The sequence below is a fragment of the Haliotis rufescens genome, unplaced genomic scaffold (assembly GCF_023055435.1).
Source record: "Haliotis rufescens isolate VD_foot unplaced genomic scaffold, xgHalRufe1.0.p SCAF_3, whole genome shotgun sequence".
Classification (NCBI taxonomy): Eukaryota; Metazoa; Mollusca; class Gastropoda; order Lepetellida; family Haliotidae; genus Haliotis; species Haliotis rufescens.
Window position 1 is genome coordinate 60596405 of NW_025964001.1, and position 24674 is coordinate 60621078.

Here is a 24674-nt window from a genome sequence, read left to right on the forward strand (position 1 = left end):
TAACCGAGATGACTACAATCACCAAGTGTTCTCTCCACAACATTTTGGCTCAATACCTGGTACGGTTCCTCGTATAAATGTATTGTCCTACCTCACACACATCTGGCTTTGCGTTTCTTTTTTTAGGAGTATAATTGCCTACCACAAAAATACATTGTAACAAGGTGTTTGTCTTTAAAATAATAAGGCTCATAGATTTAAATAGAAGAATATCAAATGGTCGGTCCCTTAATTCCATTAACCGCTAGATAAGGTATTAATGAGTGATAATGGTTTTACGCCGCTTTCAGCAATATTCCAGCATTATCACGGCGGGTTAATGCAGAGAGAAAGAATATTTGACATGGGACTTTCTCAAGGTGCATCTCGTACTGCACTCGTTCTGCATTCGTAGTTGGTGACAAACGGAATATAATACACAACACAACACACGTATGACGTATTTTATTCCAGTACTTTACAAACACAGTCTGTGTTCTTCACAAAGTGTTGGTCCATCGTGCAGCTCTGAGCACTGCCCCGACTGAACGTGAGCGTGTGTTTATCATCCCGTCATCTCACAGAGGGTTGATGCGGACAATCTTTTTCTGGTCACGTGTCAGTGGCATCCAGTCGAGTTTGCCGAGGCGTGTTCCGTTGGAGGTGTAGGCGCTGACCGTACTGCAGCACAGAACATTGGTCATGTAGAGAACAAAGATAGGCACAATTTGTAAGATTCCATGTACTCGTGAATTTAACAATGTTTCAGAAATTGATATAAGAATATTTGAGTGGGTTTCATATGCATTTTTGTTACATTTTATTAGCACATCCCTTGTTATAAGGTGAGGTGAAATAGGCTTTATGTTTGTTGTTTAACGCCGCACCCAGCAATATTCCAGATATGTGACGGCAGTCTGTAAATAATCGAGTCTGGACCAGACAATCCAGTAATGGACATCATGAGCATCGATCCACGAATTGGGATACGATGACCTGCATTAAACCAAGTCGGCGAGCCTGACCACCCGATCCCATCAGACAAGCATAGTCGCGTTTTAGGGCAAGCATGGGTTGCTGAAGACCTTTTATAAAAAGGGGCTTCAACGTCGCGATCAAGATTTGCACTTATATAGCAACGTGCATGCACTCCGGGCCGACCAGTCCTTGATTTGTCCCCTTTATGTCGAGCAGGGTACCAAAAAGTTTTTTTAACGTGTTTTGGTAAGCTGTGGCCGGAGATTGAATCCCCGACCTTCCACTCGGCGGTCACTTGTTATAAGGATTGAAAACCACTACGATATTATGATGCAATCAATCTCATTAAAATCAGATCTTAGTTCTCGCCACCGCTGAACAAAGATCTGAAGACATCCCATTAGAGGTCACGTCAGACCGACCTTTCATCCGACAAATCAGTGCGTCGCTTACCAGATTATGAAAGTGACAGTCGGAATGTGATTTCTAATCATGCAATCCCGAAATCTTTAACATGGGGTATTCCGAACGATAGTTACGGGTTTAACGACTGGATCCTTACAATCTAGACCATCGATTAGCCATTCCAGAATGTTTTTTGTTCAGGTTTCAAATTTTTAATCGGAATTTGTCAAAATATGTTTCGAAGCGAAGTCGCCAATTTGAAATTAGTGCCGCAAAGCACGAGAAACCTGCCTTCTGATTGGTCATTCCATTGGTCGGTCAAAGTTCGCGCAAGGTCGGTCTGACGTGACCCGTAATGGGATGTCTTAGATCTTTGTTTAGCGGTAGCGAGAACTAAGGTCTGATTTTAATGAGATTGTGATGCAATGAACTTACTCTACCACCCTGACATCGTATTAAACAACAAAGAAAACGCCTCTTATAATGATATGATGCATTCAACTTACTCAAAATATCTGTCGTTGGTCAGGAAGATTCTGCCAGTTCGCGGGTCGTAGACAGTGTCAGTCACTGAGTGGCCCATTCGCCCGGGGAGGATCACCTGCGACTCCCCTGTGTCGAGGGACATCTTGTACAAACCCCGGGGGCCGTCACTGTACAGGGTGAGGGCTTCAAGCAGAACGTTAGGTCTTATATAGTAGACAGTAAGCCATACATACAATCAGTGAATCAATGGCATAGTCACCATGTACGGCAAGCATGGGTTGCTGAAGACCTATTCTCGGATCTTCTTCTCGGGAAGTATGTTTGTTAGTGAATAAAACTAATAGTAGCAATAGCCTGAACGTGTCAGATTTTACCCAGAGAGTCGAACCCGGTCTCACAGCGTGACAATATTAATTTATCCACTGGGCCGGGTACTTCAGAAACAGGAAACACGCACAAAAAGTGTAGGTTTCCGTTCTCCGGAAACCTTCCGGATACCTTCCCACTTTGGATCCGGCCCGGATACCTTCCGGAAACCTTCCAGATACCTTCAGCACCCTTCAATTTTCTTGGTAATTTTCAGACACATTTTTTATAAGTTTCACACTTAATTGAACAAAATGCACCCCCCAAATTTTGACATTTTTTTGGAAGGTTTCCGTAAGGTATCCGGGCCGGATCCCAAGTGGGAAGGTATCCGGAAGGTTTCTGGAAAGTTATGGTCATTGTGGCACATGAAAGAATCATGATAGTAAGTTAGTGTTGAGATGGTTGTAAAGCATTACTGGAGAAGTCAATGGAGTGGGGGCTTATCTTCTGGTGTATCTTGTGTGGAAGTCTTTGTATCCCACTCCCATCATAGCGCATTCTATACATCCAGGAGCACCAACAGAACTCCATCCAGTACAGGTATCTGGGGGAAACATAGACAACATTGTGTTAGCGTGTTATAACCACTGGCAGATACAAAGTAACTGTCATGAGTCGACCTGAAACACAATCTGAGTGAGTTAACATGCTGAAATCTTTCAATTCTTCATATATATGCACACAAACTGACCAGTTTAGGGAGACATATCTATCTCCTTGTTTTGCGTAATTCAAAACATCAACAAAGGTCGAAAGGGCATGTCGTCATTACAACAAATATTCACCATGTTATGTTATACGCAGGGGACACCCACCGCTGTGCAACTGGAGGCGACATCTTGTACCTACAGTTGACGTCGGCTCACAACACCGAGTTTTGCCCTGTTCTTTTCCCAGAAGCTCTCACCCTGGCTGACAGTGAGTGTAGAAGGACATTACCTACATGACTGCTTCCACTGTGGCACTCACACTTCAACTCCATATTCATGAAAACACCAAACACATTCGGGTCTTGAAAGAAACCAAGATACCACCTGGGTGGACCTGGCTTGTTGGTGGCCGCTGTTTTGCATATAACAGCCAGGATCAAGCCATGGTTAGGTGTGTGTGTGTGTGTGGGGGGGGGGGGGGGGGGGGGGGGTAATAAGTTTAAGGTTGTGCACACACGTGTTTTTGGCTGCTTGTACTAGTCCGGACTGATGCCGATTTATAGTGCTAGCACACTGAGATACCATGCCGCAGTTTAACATGAATACCCCACTCAGACACACTATACTGTCTCCGAGCCGACCGGTCATTGTTTTAGCCCCTTAATGCCGAGCGCAATACAGGGTAACAATTAGTACCATCTTTTAACGTCTTTTGGTATGACACGGCCGGGGATCGAACCCCGCTCTACCACAAGACCACGGAGGCAGTCCTCAAGCCATGGTTATTTAGGATACTTCTTAAAATCAAGTGAGTCATGTTTATTACAGTCTGCCGTCGAAGCGTTGTCCTATATATGACTTCAACATTATGGAGTCAAAAGTACATTAAAACAGCCAAACGGACACGCAACATGTGTATGGTCAATGGGTTTCTTGGAGGCCAAATGTACAACACACTCACTATATCACTCGTGGGTAGCAGTTCTTACTATTTTCTTTCGGCGATGTATATTGTATGTGTGTGTCATTTCAATAGGCAAAGGTTTAAGTGCTTTTTTCATGAATCAATATTCTCTCTATTCTATCAAATCAAATGAAATTCCATAACAATTTTTATCTGTCTGCCTTGTTTTGCATATCCTGACATATTCTCTCTAAACTAGATTAAAGTTTCGGTCGTATTTACGTCCAATTCAGTTTCCATAAATTTGTGTGAATTTTATTTTTTCGATTTTAGTGGGCATCAACAAGGTGTTGATGGATGTATAACTCTTTTTATTCTCGTAAAAGGTATGGGAATTTAAAATTTATTTACGTTTAGCTTTTGGATACAAAACAGTGAAGATAAACAATACACATTCAGAATTTTACGTCTATAAGTAAAGACTTTGAAAAGCATTTAGAAGTGATACACACGAGGAAGAGAATTAATTGATGTCAACTTCTTTATTATGAGGAACATTCGTCTGATGAAGGAGTTACACGCATATACTCCGCAACGTTGTGTTCCTCATAATATGTTGACATCCATAACTTCTCTTTCTTATAAGTAAAGAGTTCATTAAATTTAACTGTTTTATATTGCATCAAAGTAATACAATAATCTATGTCAAATTCTATGGTACATATTGAGACAAATTTTAGTCCAGTTATATGTTTCATATTTGTCAATACGTCCTCGATATTAATGAAGGATGATATTTCAATGTTAACGTTATGGGGCTGTCTTTGTTGCCATTTCAAACCGTTGACGTTTGAACTTGTCATTATAATATTAAGCATGCACTTTTTTATTCAATTCGGATATGTTTAAACAATAGTGGATAAATTATAGAGAATTGTTTGCTATTTCTAGGAACTACAACTAGCCATTTCATAACCAGCATTGGTATCTATTATTGTTGAATGAGTGAGTGAGTGAGTTGGGTTTAGCGCCGCTTTTAACAGTATTCCAGTTATATCGCAGCGTGTCAGCTTAATGCGGGAGGATAGCCCGAAGTAATGCAGGTCTCAGACGTTTATCACTTCGGTGAAACCCACGAGCACGAACATAATCGGGGCGAACCGGGATTCGAACCCACAATCATAGGTTTCTGGCGTGCCCAAGGGACGCAACTCTGCACAGCGAATCGCGGCGCCTTAGACGACTGGGCCACCCGTGCCCCTATTATTATTGAAAACTGCAGCGATGAGAGAAACACGGCACTACACAAGGTTTCCGTTATCTACCCACCTGTTTTGAAAGTCGACAGCCATGCGCATCGGATCTTTTGCCCTCTGGGCTAAAACTGTCTTCCCACTGCCGTCTATTCCCATAGAAAGGATCTTCTGACGCCCAAATGAGGAGGTGCCAAAAAAGATGACCTTCTCATTCGGCTCAATGGCCAGTTTCTCGGCTGTGGATTATCAGTTTAAATAAATAAGAATATGTTCTTTAGAAATTGTATGGAAGCCTTTTAGGGCCAGTTGTTAATTTATTTTTTTCTTGAAATTTCAAGATGCTATGTAGAAATTGAAAGATAACAAGTAAATATATTTTTTAATTTCAACTCTTATATATTATTCCAATATGTCTTGGAATTGCAACTTATGTTTCTTGGAATTTCAACTTAGTATCTCAAAATTTCAAGATAATAAACACGTATATAATAATTCAACTTAACATCTCAAAGTTTCAACTTATTATCGTGAAATTTCATCTAAGTATGCATCTTGAAATTTCAACTCAGCATCTTGAAATTTCAAGAAAAAAAACAAAACAAAAACAAATGGCCTTTAACGGCTTCCGTAAAATCGTGACCTGTAAGGCTCAAACTAGCTTCCCACCAGAGGCCACGATCTCCGGAAGCCATTGCATACCACCATGCATTACCAGTATGATACATTGGGATTGTGAATACAAGCATACTAAAACCTCAAACAATATATAAGAATGTATTGATTCAATACAAAGCTTTACATGGACATTTGAACATGTGCCGTCTATACAGGCATGTAGTGAGCGTGATTTACCTTTACTAATATAATGGAAGTACTCTGTATTGTCGCCGAAGTGAGATTCGCCAAAGTTTGAGTGCTATAAGCATGCTTGTAATTTGTAACCTGCTCAGTATTAAAAAGTCGCAATTTTACAGAAACTTTCCAATGTACACTAATACTTAGTATATATATTGGGTGGATGTGGGTGGTGTGCATGGTTTTGTAACATTTCAAACATATTTTAATTTGTATTAGGTTTGGCTTACCTGTCAGTACATACAAAAACATATACATCTACTAGACGTCTTTAACGTATCCCTAGTTTCAGTTAATCATAGTGGTGAAACAAAACTACAGAAACACATACGGCGATCGCCTTGGTATCGAATCATTCTTCTGTCGGTACCATTGACAAAGATTGACATGCAGTCCCCTAAATAACTGAGGACGTAAATCCGATCGTCCACGAAGTCGTAGTCCATATCAGAGATGCTGCCAAGGGAGGGTATGTTGAATGTTTCAATGTGGTGATCAGACAGATTCAGGCCAACGTCGACACGGAAGACATTCTTCGACCCTTTGTCCAACACAACCATGCGGGTCCGAGGGGCTGAAGCGAGATATAGGAGTGTAGCGTGGCCGACAGACACTGCGTCTTACGTATCATTGATGTTTAACAACTGTATGTATTTCCTCATCCACCAAGTGTAACTCGACTGATTTATAACATAGGATGGTCAACAGATTAACAAATAAAGGAACGTCAGCGTCAATGTTAAATTTGTATGTATCTATTTTGATTGTTTGTTTGTTGTTTAACGCTGCACTAAGCAATGTTCAAGCTATATGACGACGGCCTGTAAATAATCGAGTCTGGATCAGACAATCCAGTGACTGATATCATAATTGTTTGTTGTTTAACGCTGCACTAGGCAGTGTTCCAGCTATATGACGACGGTCTGTAAATAAATGAGACTGGACCAGACAATCCAGTGACTGATATCATGAGCATTGATCTACCTTGAAAAGGTATTTGATACGGTATCAAAACAATCTTTTCAAATGTTTTCCAAAAATACGGATTTGGACCAGAAATGATAAGGTGGATAATATACTAACTTTCGATACTTCATCAAGCATAATACAAAAGGAACATCTATCAGAATGTTTTTACAAATGAAAGAGGCTGTCGACATGGAGATCCATTGTCGCCATATATTTTCCTTGGACGTATGATTAGAAATAATAATGTAATTGAAGGAATTATTGTAAATGCCAAATACTAATAACTTGAGCAGTATGCTGATGATACTGAATTTTGTTTAAATGGTAAAGATGAAAGCGTATATGCAGCTATAGAAACACTTCATACATTCTACAAAATGTTTGGCTTAAAAATTAATGTAGACAAGACAAAAGCAATATAAATTGGCTCAAAAACGGGTAGCAATGATGAAATAGAACATATGAATATATGAATATATGAATATATGAATATAGAATAGAATGATCGAACAATTACTGTCATAATGTTTTTAGCATTGTAAAAACTAGTTCACATATTTTAGACACTACCAAACCCTCCTGGGGACTTTGTCTTATCACTGGACAAAATATTTTTTTTTATCTGGAGCAATGAAAAAAAACAAAATCAAAGGGACTACTTTGACTGGAAAATATGAGGAAGGTGGATTACACATGATTAACATAAGGGCCTTTATTGACGCACTAAAACTATCTACGCTCAGACTGTATTGTAAAAAAAACCATATGGTAATCCTAGTAGTATCCCAATTAAAGATTTACTCTCCTTGGGTGCTAATGTTGACAAGCCATCTTTTGTTAAAACCCCTTCTGGAAAGATGTATTGAAAGCTTGGAACAAATTTTGTAAAGCAATTTTCATTAATGTTGATAATATAGAAGAAATTTTGTCCCAACCATTGAGGCTTGATCACAACTTTAAACAAGCAACATTCTACATAAAGCAAGGGGCTAATAATGGAATTTACTCAATTAAAGATATATGCAATGAAAAGGTACAGTATTAGTCTATAGATGTTTCCCTTCCTCATAGATATTTAATGTTCAAAATATCAGACTCATGTAAAACAAGAATCAAGAAAACTAGAAAGATATTTTCACAGAATTTGTATATAAACAGTTGCTCAAGTGATTTGATGAATCCTGTAAAAGGCGCTAGAATATTTTATATTAATTTGATATCAAATGAATATAATCCTATAATTTGTGATAAATGCCAATCAAGTTGAGTACAATTGGAAAAATATATTTACCGTTTATAGAAGGATGCAAAACTTTCAGATTTTCAATACAGATTTCTACACAATGAAGGAACAATATTAACAATGAAATCTCGTAGCTTTTGTAGTGCTGTCAATGAGGACATCAGACATATCATTTGGGAATGTGATGAAACTAAACAATTTTGGAATGATCTCGAACTTTGGCTTAATAATTATCTTTCACATAAAATTCATTCACAAAATGTCTTTTCTTTTTGTTCTGACTACTCCAATACTTGAATCAATCATATATTTTTGTTGGGAAAAAAGCATATTCATGTATGTGGAATTAAAGGAATCAAACCGAAAATAGATACACTTTTAAAACTACTTCTTTAAAAAAAGGATTCAATCAAGACATGTATTGCTATAAAAAAAAAAGGATGACGAAAATAACTTTAACAAAAACATGATGACTTTTATTCTCAGCATTTGATTCTTAGCTCTCTTTTGATACATGCTGTGTTTGAGTCTGATTGTGTGTTGCAACCTTTTAGGTTTGAAATATTTGTTTCCAAACCTTTAATTTTTTTTAAAAGTGTATTGTGTCATTCTATGCAATCCGAAATATGTTTTTGACGGAATACTGTTTTACTCTACAACTCTGAGAACAATAAAAATGTTATAAATAAATACATTAAAAAATGTGTTTCAGACGGATGCATACATGTGCTGTTATCAGTTTGTTAAGAATACATAATGGGAGATTATTAGGATATGATCGAAAGAAAAGTTTACTTTGATGATTATTGTACAAAAACAACACTCAACTAAATGCAATCAGAAATCATCACGGTGTAATGCTATAACACCCATGTTCAATAATGTTTCCTTGTTACAGAGTGTCTGTTTAAAATACGGGTTCAAAGAAAGAACCAAATGCAATAGTGTGCTGTGATACAGACCTTCCCCCTGACCCTTCACTCCTCCGAGCACCAGGACGGCGACGACCACGAGGACACACGACGTCATTATGTTTGCTGGACGTGGCAACTCCACAATTCCACTCTCACCCGCTCTGATTTATATCGGACCAGCCTCCCACGCCCGTGGACTTAATGGAAATTGAACCTAATCACAAATGGGCGTCATGTCATATGGTGTTAAAGGTCAAAAATTAGGTTACAGCTTATAGGTCGTATAGATTTATAAACGAGTCCCCTTTATGTACTGATTTATATACTATCGTAAGGGGGCGGGGGGGGGGGGGGGATGCACGGGTGGCCCAGTCGTCTAAGGCGCCGCGATTCGCTTGGCACGCCAGAAACCTATGATTGTAGGTTCGAATCCCGGTTCGCCCCGATTATGTTTCTAGGTGTGTCAGCACCATACCCGTGCTCGTGGGTTTCACCGAAGTGGTGAACGTCTGAGACCTGCATAACTTCGGGCTTTCCTCCCACATTAAGCTGACACGCCGTGATATAACTGGAATAGTGTTAAAAGCGGCGTTAAACCCAACTCAGTCACTCACTAGTGTGAGGAAAGCGAATTGTTTGATAGGCATTAGACAAACTTTTATGGATAACAACTTCTTGATTTTTATCCTTATACCGTAAAATTGTCCATAATTAATCCGAAAAATTGTGTCTACTTTGTAAGGAAAGCGAGTTAAAAAGCACCAGTTGTAATTTATGTGTTACCGTCGTGATATTGATGTTCAGATATGGAATGACAATATTACATCTTCTCCAAAGTTAGAATTTTGCAGACATGTTAAAATAGAGTATGGTTAGGAAGATTATATTTTTTGTATTCACAATATGACCTATCTTAAAGCTTTAGCTAAATTTAGATGTTCTAGTCATACTTCAATGATAGAAATAGGTCGACAGTACAATATTAACAGAAATTTAAGATTTTGTCCATTTTGCATAGTTTTAATAGTAGAATCAGAATACCATTTCTGCCTCCAATGTCCATTCTATGCAGGTTTAAGAGACAGCATTTTACCAAAGTATTATTGTGACCATCAAAACCATCAAAAACTTAAGATGCTGTTCTCAAGCTCGAATCCGCCTGTACTTAACAGTCTAGGGAACATTTTCTCAGCACTTAAGAAACGCAATAGTTATTTTAACGTTGTCATTGATTATCCTAAGTAGTATTACTGTCCACTATTGTACATCATAAGGCAAACATCTTAGCATCTGTGAGTGTGTGTATACTTGTATAATGGGCCGGTGGCCTCATTACGGAATAAACAACATCACGTCACATTTCTATGGAAAACAGTTTTAGCCTAATGATACTTTCCTCTGCTGATTACTGTCGGGCGTTGACTTCACTTCAGCCTCCATTATATCCTAACAAGCCACCAGTTCATGACACAATATTTGTGAACAGTGTTTTGTAAAGGTTGGAAAAGGTTGGTAACCTATTTCACAAAAACGTCTTGCGCAACCGACCGGGTGTAGTGTGAAGCGTATGTTCTGTCACGATATATGATGATAAACCTACAGAATTCTTTTTCAAATCATTAGAGGTATTATTTTTATATTTCATTTTTCATTAGAAAGCTCATGCTGCGGCGTTCGTATTAAAATACATGTACACGTATAACAGTGTACCTAAGAATACATAAAACACATCAGGATCAGCCCCTGATCCGGGGTAGAATAGGTCTTCAGCAACCCATGCTTGCCGTAAAAGGCAACTATGCCTGTCGTAAGAGGTGACTAACGGGATAGGGTGGTCAGGCTCGGTTGATGCATGTCATCGATCCAAATTGCACGGATCGAAGCTCATGATGTCCATCACTGGATTGTCTTGCCCAGACTCGATAATTTACAGACCGACCATCTACGTGGATGATATTTGTTTCAGAAAACATCTTATGTAAGATTCACTTGTAATAAGTAATCGCTGTATATTTCCTAAGTTCTATTTCTATAGAAAACAGTTTTAGCCTGCTGATACTATCCCCTGCTGATATTACATTGTTGCTATGGTTCACGTGTTGGTAAGCTGTTGTATGACACCAAATGGTAACTTAGCAGCAGTAGCAATAAATCATGAACATTTTGAGCAATATTTGTAACTACATGTTTTAACCATATCAATAAGAATTTAGAGTTTACATCATGAACATCAACAGCACCTTGAAATTCATTCGTTTTACTACTGAAGATCCATGCTTGCTGTAAAAGGCGACTATGCTTGTCATAAGAGGTGACTAACGGGATCGGGTGGTCAGACTCGCTGACTTGTTTGATGCATGTCATCGTAACCAAATTTCGTGGATTGCTGCTCACTGGATTGTCTGGTCCAGACTGGAATATTTTTCAGACCGACGTCATATAGCTGGAATATTGCTGAGTAGGATGTTAAACAATAAACATACACACACATCAATACAAATTACCGCACACCAATTACAACGGTACTACACAATAGAGTGGTAGTACAATATTCGATGGCAATAAATAATATGATGGCAGTGGTCAATATCAAACACATAAAAAACAAAAACAACAAACCAAGAAACTACTGGGGCGGTCGGGTAGCCTAGTGGTTAAACCGCTCGGATCGCCCAAGGCCCGAGTTCGATTCCCCACATGTCTACAATGTGCGAAGCGCATTTCTGGTGTCCCCCGCCGTAATATTGCTGGAATATTGCCAAAAGCGATGTAAAACCACTCATTCACTCACTCTACTACCCTAGTGAGTGATATCTGCACTGGAGTTCGTGAGTTTGTATATTTCAGCATCAGCTGACTGACATTGGAGATTGCCAAGGGGACAACTCCTCCCAGTGAGTATATCATGGGTGTCTGACTGGGTAAAGGCCTTCCACAATAAAGTTGGTAATATAAGTAAAAATTATAATATTATATAGTGCATCATCGATCTGGCTTACACCCTTCCATGTGATGTTTCCAATGTTCGTAATTTCATTGATGAAGAATAAATATTGTTCCTACATAATTGAATGCGTATATGGCCATGATAGAGTCTCAACGTTGTCAAAAAGGAGGTCACTAGTGTAAGGGTAGGTAATTCTACCACTGACTGTTCACTCAGTGTGCGATCCGCGGATGCAGCTTTCCATCTCCAAGACTAAGCCTTTATATAGTGACCAAATAACATATGACATTTAGGAGATAAACGTTGAGTATGACTAAACAGCCGCTTTGTAGCCTGAAGAAGAGCCAGCTATATTGACACGAGGTATCTGCATGATTTGACCTGTCAATTTCAAGATTTCACGGATTCAAAGCATGCTTGTAAAAGCAATGAGACAGTTGTGGCCCGGGAATAGTGGTTTGTGTATGATTTTCTTAATTGTGTGTGTTCTGAAATGAATGTCATCAAGTTTGACAAGCTGTGACTTCAGTGATGTCGGGATATTGTTTTCGTGGCCATTCGAGGGGACGATTCTCAAATCCCCTCCTGCCAAATCCTTACGGTGGTGGTTGACGCAAATGGCAATGGATATCAAACACAAAAAGGTTTGTACACAACATGTTGTCATAAATGAAAATTCTTCCAACACACTTTTATAATGTTATATTTTATTTTCATTGTCGGTTGTTTCAATGACGATCGAAATTACCTATTCCGAGTCTTTTGGCTTCCATTATGTCCCTGACAGTTTCATAAACATGTCATTTGTATGCAAAAGATATGCCTTCGTAGAGTCTTGTAATCTCATCACCGAAGCAGTCAGGATTACGGCCTAGAACAATATAGCGTCGCTAAAAACATCCGATATCAAACTACCGTATTTCCTCTATTAGATGTTTGGCCGTCTATTTATTTCGCGAGAGCCATTGACTTGGCATGTATTAGAGACCTGGCTTGTATTAGAGACCAAGCATGTAATAGAGGAAATATCGATACATTTTACAATTCCTGGTGGTGATCAATTGGCAGCCGTTTTTTTATGAATTGATATGTAGGCTATCGATGTATTCATGCGCACGTTTTTGGTGTGAAAAGGCTTATTGTATTTAAAAGGGGTTTCCGTAGCAAAAAAGGAAACCTCTTTTTAACCAGTCAGAATAAAGCATTCTTCTATGTCATGGTAGAATTCAGAATATCTGCTTAGCTGAATCTGATTAAATTACTTCAAAAACTAGTCATAAACACACGTAAAGGCAAGGCAATTGTTCACCTGAGAAAACCCGGCTACCTATGGTAACGTCAAAATAGGGAATTGCATCGGACATCATTTGTTTCACGTCAAATGTGGAATTGTCCTTCACGTGTCTACCATAACACGTTTTGAAAGCTTAACTGAGGTCTTAAATGCAATAATCTTGAAAAAACTTCTGAGCAAGAGTCGTATGACTTCTTTTAAAACATAGAAAGAGCATATTTGATTGTACCTTAAAATGTGTGAAATGTAAACGCCAAAGGCTGGAGCTGCTGGAATAGTGTTCGATATAAAGGGACATTTGACCATTTAAAGTTGAAGTTACCCCTCTTTTCATACAAAATAATGTATGCTCGCCTGCATGGACAGTCGTCGTGTGCAGAGCGATCAACTGAAATATCTAAATGATACATAACCAGAAGCGGCTTACACTACCAGGCTTGCCCTAGCGCTGTTTTGTGTGCTTTGCGGAATAATGGGTATTTCAACGGAGTTGTGGAAGTCGAGAATCGGGACGTTCTCACGTGAACCCGCATTGCACCCGATAGATCCGCCATGTTGCCAGTTGCAGCTCATACACATGTTCTTTGGCTCATGGCTACATTCATGTTACTGTATACTATTGAGAATTTGAATGCTGTGGTTTATCATGCGTCTGTTACTATCTGGCGGCGGAGAAACTAACCCTGGTCCTTGGGAAGATGACATTATACGTGCTCTTCGTTTAATGAAGAGTGTTTGTTGTTGTTTTGTTTTATGTTTAACGCCGCGCTATTGTTACTTGTTATTAGTTTGTTTGCTGCAATATATGACCGCGGTCTGTAAATAATGGAATCCTTAACCAGACATGCATCAATCAAGTCAGCGAGCCTGACCACCCAATCCCGTTAGTCACCTCTTACTTAATGAAGACTGACTTGTCGAGAGAAATTAGAGATATATATTCCGATACACGAAAGTTGAGTTTGTCTATGAGTGAGATTCAAAAGGATCAGGGCCCACTTGCACAAAGCGATCTTAGCAATTAGATGATCGTCACTACCATACTTTAACATAAGCTTAAAACAGCCATAACGCTAAGATCGCTTTGTGCAAGTGGGCCCTGGAATGAAGGGAAAATCAGCAACATATTCTACGAATGGATATGAATACTCTTACTGACACTATGGAAGATAAATTATCCCCATCAGAGCGCCATCTTACACAGATTCCGGAAGTTGTCAAGAAAAGATTGAAGATTTTGAAGACAGTTTGGACAAGATAGAATAGTACTCTCGCAAACCAAATGTTATGTGCGAAAATACGACAAACCAATCAGAATGCGCGTATGATTTCAAGTTCTTCGTCAAAGAATCCCTCAGAAATAATTTTTGATTTTACATATGTCTTGCATCTAACATATACCCAAGACAGTTAAATGTGTTCAATCATACTGTATAATTCCGCATGTCCAGATATACTTTAACTTGCATCTGAAATATATATAATATATGGGGATATATATGTGAACCATTAGGCAATGAGTTGACAATTGTTTCAGGTATGCCCGTTTGCGCTGAGACGGAACCCGGTCGCAAAAATGGCCATGAAATGGGCACGAGTCGCTATTCGGCTTGTCCCGGAACAACACGAGTTGGTCACGAATGTGAAAATCATTGATGGCACCAGGTGTTTGCGAAAAGGGTAACCGTGTCCTGCTCTACCGATGGCTACCACCACTCACACAATCTTCATGAAAAAGTAACTGTTTGTTACCCGTGAAGATCCGGGGTAGAATAGGTCTTCAGCGACCCATGCTTGTCGTAAAAGGCGACTATGTTTGTCGTAAGAGGCGACTATCGGGATCGAGTGGTCAGGCTCGCTGACTTGGTTGATACATGTGATCGATCCCAAATGCGTGGATCGATGCTCATGATATTAATCACTGGATTGTCGGGTCCAGACACGATTATTTACAGACCGCCGTCACACAGCTTGAATATTGCTGAGGGTGGCGTTAAACAACAAACCAACCAACCAAACCAACTTGACGCCTCACCAACCAATACTCCTGCCATACGACAGCGGCATGAAGACAATCGAGTCTGGACCAGACAATCGAGTTATCAGTATCATGAGCAATGATCAAAGTCGTGGTGGTACAGTGCCACCGAACAAGGTGTACATTCAGAAGTGGGAATTTTACATTGAACCCAACAAAAAAATAGCTAAAAGCAGTAATATAGGTCTCCAAGTGATACTTCTAGTATTTGATTTTCCATTTGAACACCTCACTCAAGATGGGTGAGGTGAAGTGGGGTTTAACGTCTCGTCCAAGATTATTGCTCTTATATAGCGACGTGCATGCATGCGTGGGTGTGTGTGTGTGTGTGTGTATGTTTGTGTGTGTGTGTGTCTGTGTGTATGTTTGTGTGTGTGTGTGTGTGTGTGTGTGTGTGTGTGTGTGTGTGTGTGTGTGTGTGTGTGTGTGTGTGTGTGTGTGTGTGTGTGTGTGTATGCCCACCATGCCGCAGTTTAACATGAATACCCCACTCAGACACAGTATACTGACTCCGAGCAGACGAGTCCTTGTTTTAGCCCATTTATACCGAGCGCCAGACAGGTTACAATAAGTACCATCTTTAAACGTCTTTTGGTATGGCGCGGCCGGTGATCGAACCCCGATTAGATATGGCACTTCGCTTGGTTGACACTCATTTCTGTACCGTCAAACAATACAGAACCATCAACAAAATCAACACCAACATTGAGATTATGTCCCACATCCATGGCTCGTTTTAGAAAACTGTGGAATGCCTTGTTTTAATCATGAGTCTTGATTTGCTTCACAAGAGGATCATCAGACAAATAAATGTATAATTAATTTTATCATTATTACTGCCACTGCTACTACTACTACTACTACTACTACTACTACTACTACTACTACTACTTTTCTATTCTATCCCGGATCTTTACTACTACCACTACGCTAATTGGTTGCCGATGCGATGTTAAATTGCAACTCACGCAGCCGTTTGTGTTATGTTAGCAGTATATATTTATTCCTGATGATTGTCAGCGGCGCCAAATAGCTAGAATGTAGCTAGGTTTTCATTTAGTGGCATGCTCCCGCCAGCCCCTACATCAGCGCGGCCTCCGGGTATAGAGAGCTCCGGGACTACCTCATTCGAGCAGTTTCGTGAGCTGACAGTTTCTAGAAGGCTGGCTGTACATAATTTATTATAAGCCAATCAAGTGCTTGGGAATAGTTGGGTTGTGACAAGGACTGATTTGTGCAAGGGCCTAACGTACAGTGCACTTATCTAAGATAAATACGCGATTATTTCATGACACTCGCTGCACAGCAAGAGAACTGGTCTACAGTCTAAAGTTAACTTAAAATATGTTGATAATTAAAAGTTTTATTTTACATTTTTATTAATGTAATGATAAAATGTGTACAGGAGATTATGTTTATATGCGCAACAAGAAGCCTGTTAAAGAACGTCTGATGTTTAACTGCACTTAAAATGAACCCTAGAGGCTAAATCTAGAGATTTTATTTTTCTAAACTTTAAATTCAAATAGGAGTGCCTAGGAGTGAGTGAGTATGGTTTTACGCCGCTTTTAGCAATATTCCAGCAATATCACGGCAGGGGACACCAAAAAAGGGCTTCACACAATGTACCCATGTCGGGAATCGAACCCGGGTATTTGGCGCGAAGAGCGGACGCTTTAACCATTAAGCTACCCGACTGCCCCTCTGCCTAGGAACCTGCCTGTTCTTTGCAGGATTTATAGCGAAACCGGAAATGTATTGGAAGGTGAAAGACACAGAAATGTAATGTGTCTTTCTCCAGGCAAACTCGTACTTCACTCGAAAACTGAGACAAACGTAATTATATGTATAAAAAACACATGATTGGGTATAATTCACCGTTGAGTGAGTGAGTTGGGTTTAACGCCGCTTTTAACAGTATTCCAGTTATATCGTGGCGTGTCAGCTTAATGTGGGAGGAAAGCCCGAAGTAATGCAGGTCTCATACGTTTACCACTTCGGTGAAACCCACGAGCACGGGTACGGTGCTGACAAACCTAGAAACATAATCGGGGCGAACCGGGATTCGAACCCACAATCATAGGTTTCTGGCGTGTCCAAGGGAAGCAACCCTGCACAGCGAATCCTAGCGCCTTATACGACCGGGCCACCCGTGCCCTCTCTTCTTCAAGAATGACATTTTACCTACATTCGAAATTGGTTAAAAAAGAATCCGCTTGTTTAAACGAAGTCCCTTGACATAACCTAGGTCGTATGAATACTGATTATGCATCATAATCCAAAACAGGAAGTGACGTAAACCACACAATTCACACGTATCACACCAGAAAATAGTGATACCGCGATAATAGAGTTGTCCGCCCTTGAGTCGCTAAGGACAGGGGTTTTTTTGACCGAACTCGGTAAAGAAAATCTGCACCGATCAATCCTATTTGATGTGTCATTAAAGTTGAACAAAGAAAAAGAAACGTTTTCCGTATGCCATATTTAATAGGTTAGTAATGCAGGCGCCATTATGATCCATTATAAATTAACTACCGCGATAATATAATTCCATATAACATTGATAGACAACCTTTGACCTGTTGACCTTTATGGAATGTATTTTTTGTCCTTGTAGGGATCAGGGTTACTGTGTCGCTGTTTGCTCTTCATAGAAACCCGGATGTGTGGCGGGAACCCGAGGTATACCCTATATCGAAATCCTCGTCTTTCTTTATTGCTTTTACTGTCTCCATTCATATTCATAGGTGTGTGAGTGTGAGTTGGGTTTAACGCGGCTTTTAACAGTATTCCAGTTATATCGCGGCGTGTCAGCTTAATGTGGGAGGAAAGCCCGAAGTGATGCAGGTCTACCACTCTTACCAATTCGGTGAAACCCACGAGCACGGGTATGGTGCTGACTAACCTAGAAACATAATCGGGGGTGAACCGGGATTCGAACCCACAATCATAGATTTCTTGGGTGCCCAAGGGACGCAACTCTGCACAGCGAAACGCGGCGCTTCAGACGACTGGGACACCCGTGCCCCCGTCAATCATGTTAATAAGTTATTAATGCCTCATGTGAATTGCTTACGCTTCTTCTCCAGACAATAATGTTTTCACAGTGTCAAAAAACCATAGGCAGTATCATTATACACTTTGATCTAATCAGTGAAACCTCGTTAATCTGGATACACGGCTATCCACAGTGTTACCGTTCGGAACGTCTGCAGATATTCCAAGGTCATTACCAGTGTTTCGTTAATCCGAACATATGTTAATCCGGACGATTTCACTAAGAACAGAACCGTCCGGATTAATGAGGTTTCACTGTACGCAGATGATAGTTGTTAAACCGCAGGTGAAATTCTTATTTCAGGTGTTTGAAACGAGGACATGGGGGCATCAGACTTCTTCCTGACCTTTTCGATGGGACCCAGGTAATAAAGTACTCACGGAAATGAAAAAACCCTGTTTTTTCGATCTCAGATTTTAAATAAATGCAGTTTATATACAAAATATATAAATATTCAAACAACTATGTCACAAATACAGCGTTTCCAAGGTTTTTATGTCTTTTTACACGTAAAAGTGTGTAAAAATAAGAACAAAACAGACTATTGTGAATCTGAGCATAACCAGGTGTTAGTAGATCAAGGTGAATGCCCATGACCTATGACACCTTGACGACATGTGAAAACAGGTGCTTGAAACCCACGTGCATGTGATTTGTCAGTGGTTTGTGAGTGGCATTGTGGGATAGTGAATCATCGTCAAAATATCAGCACATAAAAGTAACATATTCCCTTCTCAAACAACAACTTACATATCATTATTATTATGTACATAAACATAGCTGTTATTTTTATTGTTGTTTTGATAACTTTTTTTCCAGGCTAATTTGCATTATGCCTATACCTGTTTCTGGCATGTCAATTTGTACTTAGTTTTATTTTTGAATGTTGAAAGTGCCTACGAATTACCTCCTGTAAAGTACATTTTGTATTGAGCACTGAGATCAAACTAGCAAATTCAGACTAGTACTTTTCCAGTTGTTTTGTTATTTCGTATTTACATCTACCTAAGTCACGAAGTGGAAGGGGATACAGGAATGGGGTCCGTCACGTTTCGTTTCCGGAGCAGAACTAACAAACCATGAGAGATATCTTAACCAAACTTGGCACATTGATACGTCTAGTGGTGAACTGGTGCCTTTTGGTAGTTTGGGACTTTGTCAAAATGCTGGGGACCAATTCTAACCCGTTTCACGGGTCCTAGCATATGTAAACACAGTAGTGGTGTGTGAGTGAGCTGGGTTTAACACAGCTTGAATAGTATTCAAGTAATGTCACGCCGTGTCAGCTTAATCTTGGAGGAAAACCCGAAGTTTACCACATTGGTGAAGCCCACGAGCAGAAACATAATCGGGGCGAACCGGGATTCGAACCCACGATCATAGGTTTCTGGCGTACCCAAGGGACGTAACTTTGCACACAGCGAATTGCGGCGCCTTAGACGACTGGGCCACGCATGCACCATAAACTTGTAGCGGTATAATGAATTTATAAGCTCCCAGGCTGATGTGTTTTTATACCAGGTTAGTTTATTACTGTTATTAATATTTTTACAATATTTTTCCAGGCGATGTGTGGGGAAGTCCTTCGCCATGCTGCAAGTCAAGCTCGTGATAGCTATGATATTACGTCACTTCCGGCTTAGCATCACCCCTGGGAGACCGGCGCAGCCAGAGAGTTCGCTCATTCTGCGCAGTAAAGATGGCGTGAGTAGTATACAGTGCACTTATGCCCGTTTTTTAATTGCAGCCCTCCCATTGGCTCATTTCTGCCCGTCATATATTGCAGCCCTCCCATTGGCTGATTCTACCCGCAGGGTCCCCCTCCCCCACCTCCCAACTCAGAGTAATGACGTCATATATTTCTGTCCTCTCATTGGCTGATTTCTACCCGCAGGGCCCCCTCCCCCACCCAGGGGTCCCACCCCTCCACCCTCCACCCAGGGTCCCATCCCATTATGATTTCAGCGCTGTTATGTATCTTATTATTAATTAAACCTAGTGAATGCTATTCTAGACTTAGTGCATACTAAAATAAAACAATTGTGTTTAATTTTTCTGCCCTGTGGTTTGAAGTGGGGCTCAGCATTTACACGTCTCCTCTCTCCAACATTCTCGAGTCCAATGGTCTTCTCACAGTGTTGACAACACTCTAAATCACGTGACTAGTCTAAACCAATCGCTAATGTATTCAATACAACCACGTGACTGTCGGTAAGCGTGGACCAATCAGATATTAATATCCAAGGGTGTTGACCACACGCTAAATCACGTGACTAGTCTAAACCAATCGCTAATCTACTCCAGACAACCACGTGACTGACGGTAAGCGTAGTCCAATCAGACATTACCAATCATTGGTAGCACCCGTAATAACGATATTACTTCCCCCACTACTCGTCGTGTCAAGTAAATAAAAAAAACATATGCTATTTTCATATGGTAACAATAATTATTTATTTATGAAAATATGTACAGAATCAATACCATAAAACAATTCAAACTCTTATTATAAAATGCTTTACAACAATTAGGCAACAATAATCGAATTAAATACATACATACATACATACATACATACACATATAGTTATGAAACAAACTTCACAATTGTTACATGGTATACACAACGATGACGTACAGTAGTTGTCAAAACTGTAATACAAATATTAATCAAGCCTCAAATAATACAGTGTATTCAAAGTGCAACACGTATAATGTACAAACATGCTGATGACTACAGATACATATTTTTCACATGAAATATAGTAATAATAATAATATATACACATATCAAATGACAGTTAAAAACTAAAAACAATCTATTCAACCCAGCCATAAGGTAGCGTTTCTGCCTGTATTCCCTCTGTATTTGAAAGCAGTCTACGTTTTGTATAAACACGTCTGTATTTCTTCGACACGTGTTTAGACACGATTTCATTATTTTTTCGCAGGCCTCCCCGGATTATCTGAGAAGGATAATCAATGGTTATTGTATCTTCACCATTGTTAATAATCAACTCTTTCATGGTCTCCATGTTTAATTTCTTACTGGCTTGATAATTCAAAGTGAAGCCTCTCACTTTACAGGTAGTTTGTGTACCGTCCTTCCTGGGTTTGGCTAGCAAATAGCTATAATTCTTCGGACCGGCCGATACGAATGTTTTAATGGAATTCCCATCCAATTCGTCTGTAAGTTCTCCTAGAGAATCGCCCAGCGGTGGATTCCATTCTTCTGCACGGTGTATGTAGATCACGCTGTCTGTATCGAAATAGAGCACGCGCCGGTCCAATGGTTTTATGTAGCTGTAAAGCTTTAGTCTAGCTTGAGCAGTCACCCAGGCGGCGATGACAACATTGGAAGCCGAGTGCGGTGTGAGATAATCGTTCTCGGGTTCATAAGAGACGAACAATAGGTTATCATTGATCACCAGTACGCTCTGTACCCGTAAGCTTTCATCCAATAGCATATGAAAAAACGTCATTGGATCGGACAAATATTCTGATTTAGTAACCGATTCCTGTTGAGCTAGTTTACCCCAGAAATTATTGAGACAAGCCTTGCCCAACATTCTGAGTCCAGGGTTTTTCACTACGTTTGCCTCGTTAAGTCTCACGCCTTCTTTGTCGAATATGGTCTGGACATACTCTTGAAGGTTTTCACACTGTTCGGGAGGTGCACTGGCTTCTTGCTTCAACTTGAAGAAATTGTTGACATAGTCAGTGAATAATCCCCCTTGCCTGCTGTCCTTGTCATACTGTGCAAATTCCTCAAAATGCCAAGCCTCGAATATGTGTAGAACTTCATAGTCGCATTCCCTCACAGCTTCCTGAACTTCTACCGTGGCGTAAGTCCCAACCCAGGCTCTCTCCTCATCGGTGTGGGAACAAGTCTCCTGCTGTTGAGAGTCAGCACATGTCCTACATAAGGGGAACATAAGTTTGCCACAGGTTCTGTAGGGAAGCAGGGGATGGTATAACCGCTTTGGTGGGAGTATGCGACACATGACTAGACCATGTAAATCAAACAGTCTCGACACGTCCGGCTTATCTACTATCTTTGGATGACCCACTGGGTATCTACCGTATTTGTTGATGTATGGGTAAAGTGAACACACATCCACATACATGATTTTTTCATCTTCCCCAGCCTCATGAAATAATTTGGTAGCGTTAGTACGCCCTCCAAAAAAAGCATCGCGGGGGTTCAAAGGCATGGGTAGATATTCAAAACCCTTGAGAAAATTGCCTAATTCAGGGTTCTCTTTTGTCTGCCCTTGAAAACCGCATTCCCATATAGTCACTACAGCGTTGACCTCAGGATGGTTTCTTAGTAAAGCCAGTCTGAAGTGGGTTTGATGTAAAGTCTCGGCCATAGAGATTCCCAGGGTGGGATGAGGCTTACTTCTACTGGTTTTATAACATCTAGCACAGCCGTGCCAGAAACATCCCAAGTATTCGTACACCGTTTTTGTCTTCTTGTCGAAGCCATCTACGCTGTAGGTTTTTCCATTGGAACAGTGAAATCTCATTTCACCACCATTTCGGGAATGTTGTATGTCCAAAGTTGCATCAACATTCATTAACCACGCCAACCACTGTAGTGACTGAATAGAATAGCGAACATGAGGTCTGTAACCCAGAGGTGGGATAATGGCGATCGTATTTTCAGGAAGATAATTCTGTCTGTAAACCAGCATACAGGCCATGGGGAGGGTTATCGCATCTTTAAAGGGATCAACCCGGTTTTGATCGATAAAGAGTTGTCGGAAGGCAGCACATCCTCTCCTCAAAATATCGACATCACTCAGACAGTAGGCCAAAATTTCTTCCCCCATGTCAAATACAGCATTTTGGGCTATCTTGCCATCGTACCATTTCATGAAAGCTTCTCTATCCGTGATAGACATGCTGTCAGCGCCATAACTCTCAACTGGGGGATAGGGTCCGACGTAATCTTCATTGGCAGCAGTATTGAAGAAATGAGGAAAGTAGCCCTTCTGCAGCTCCGACAATCCAAAGGTCTTCGGGAAGTTTTTAAGAGGCATGGAGAGGAAATTTAGTGAATCTTTAAAAGTCACTCGACCAACCTTCATTTGCAGTATTTGCTGACCACGCATAAGTATCTCAGGAGGTTTCACTATCTTCTTATGAAGATACTGTAGCAGAAGGTGTCCGTCATATCCCCTATAATTGTGGGCTATGGCTATAATGGCCTCTTCCTCATCATCATCGACCCCTTCATCCGTACCATCCTCAGAGTCACCGTCTGACTGCCTCTTTCTTTTCTTTCCCTTTTTCTTCGTTCCACCGTCGGCAACCCTGAGCAACCAGTCGCCCATATCGTTCAGCGAGGATGCACCTTTAAATACCTTGACTCGGCTAGGTCCCTCTCCTTCAGCTCGCCATGGACAGGTATCGCACAAGTTGTCAGACTTGTTTCCAATACATCCCCCACACCCTAAGTGTGTCACGCATAAATTGGGTACGTGTTTGCCGGTGTCTTGAGCGGTCTCGAAATCGTAAAATATGAATCGACGTTTGGCCCTTTCCTGGGGTATATCGCGTTTCCTACAATCTCGAGACGCTCCCGGCATCCCTTGGAGCAGCTGCTGCGTCATTTCCTGATCCTGTATTGGCTGTATATAACATCGATGGTCCAGAGACAAGGGCTGCTTGCAAATCTTACAGTCTCTGTTTTCCGAACAAACGTGATCAATCGACGTTTTAAATTCCTCCAGACATTGCTTGCAGCGATGAAACACATCACAGGTAGACGCTCCATCCATGGCTCGTGTCAAATGACGTTGATAGCATCGGACATTGACGAACCATCGATTACAGGTCAAACAGCTCACACCCATGTCGATCTTAGCCCCGCAAAAACCAGGCCGTTTACACTGATAACAGTGGAAGTCGCGGGTACATTTATGATTGTTGACTGTACTGTAGCCAATATCGCAAACTTCGCAGTATCCATTATATCCAGTGAATCCTGTCATGGTAGTGATCACGTCATAATGATTGTCATTATGAAACAGATGTAGGATGTTTTCAGCATCTACAACGGGGGTTTTGTACATCAGCTTGTTGAAAATATCTGCTGAATATATCTTTAGCTGATAAGTAGGAGCCAGGTGTCTGCCTAATGCTTCCCATGTTTCCCGACCTAGACACGGACCCACGACAATCCCAGCATTCTGCATTAGGTTTATCGCTTCATCTCTTTGCCTGTCACCTTTCTTACGAATTTCTGTCAGGGATCTGAGCTTTTTACGCCAGGCGACATAATCGGGATGTTTTCTGTCCAACGGTTCGGGTTTTGAACAG

At 40.6% G+C, this 24674-nt stretch overlaps 3 protein-coding genes across 3 annotated transcripts; 1 reads left to right on the top strand and 2 right to left on the bottom strand.

Moving 5' to 3' along the window:
• Positions 1-429: 429 nt before the first annotated feature.
• LOC125384441 (low-density lipoprotein receptor-related protein 4-like) lies at positions 430-9193 on the bottom strand. The gene is made up of 6 exons (XM_048403647.1): positions 9057-9193; positions 6214-6456; positions 5101-5263; positions 2634-2761; positions 1869-2031; positions 430-660 (listed from the first exon to the last, which is right to left on the bottom strand). The coding sequence occupies exons 1-6, from the start codon at positions 9121-9123 to the stop codon at positions 558-560; spliced, it is 867 nt and encodes a 288-aa protein (XP_048259604.1). The 5' UTR covers positions 9124-9193; the 3' UTR covers positions 430-557.
• Positions 9194-12054: 2861 nt separating this feature from the next.
• Positions 12055-20195, top strand: LOC124132323. Its single transcript, XM_048403469.1, has 4 exons — positions 12055-12599; positions 17908-17972; positions 19914-20052; positions 20163-20195. Exons 1-4 carry the CDS (start codon positions 12453-12455, stop codon positions 20193-20195), a joined length of 384 nt encoding a protein of 127 aa, XP_048259426.1. The 5' UTR covers positions 12055-12452.
• A 971-nt stretch (positions 20196-21166) lies between these two features.
• Positions 21167-23965, bottom strand: LOC125384411. The gene has a single exon (XM_048403470.1). The coding sequence runs from the start codon at positions 23963-23965 to the stop codon at positions 21167-21169; it is 2799 nt and encodes a 932-aa protein (XP_048259427.1).
• Between the last annotated feature and the right edge of the window lie 709 nt (positions 23966-24674).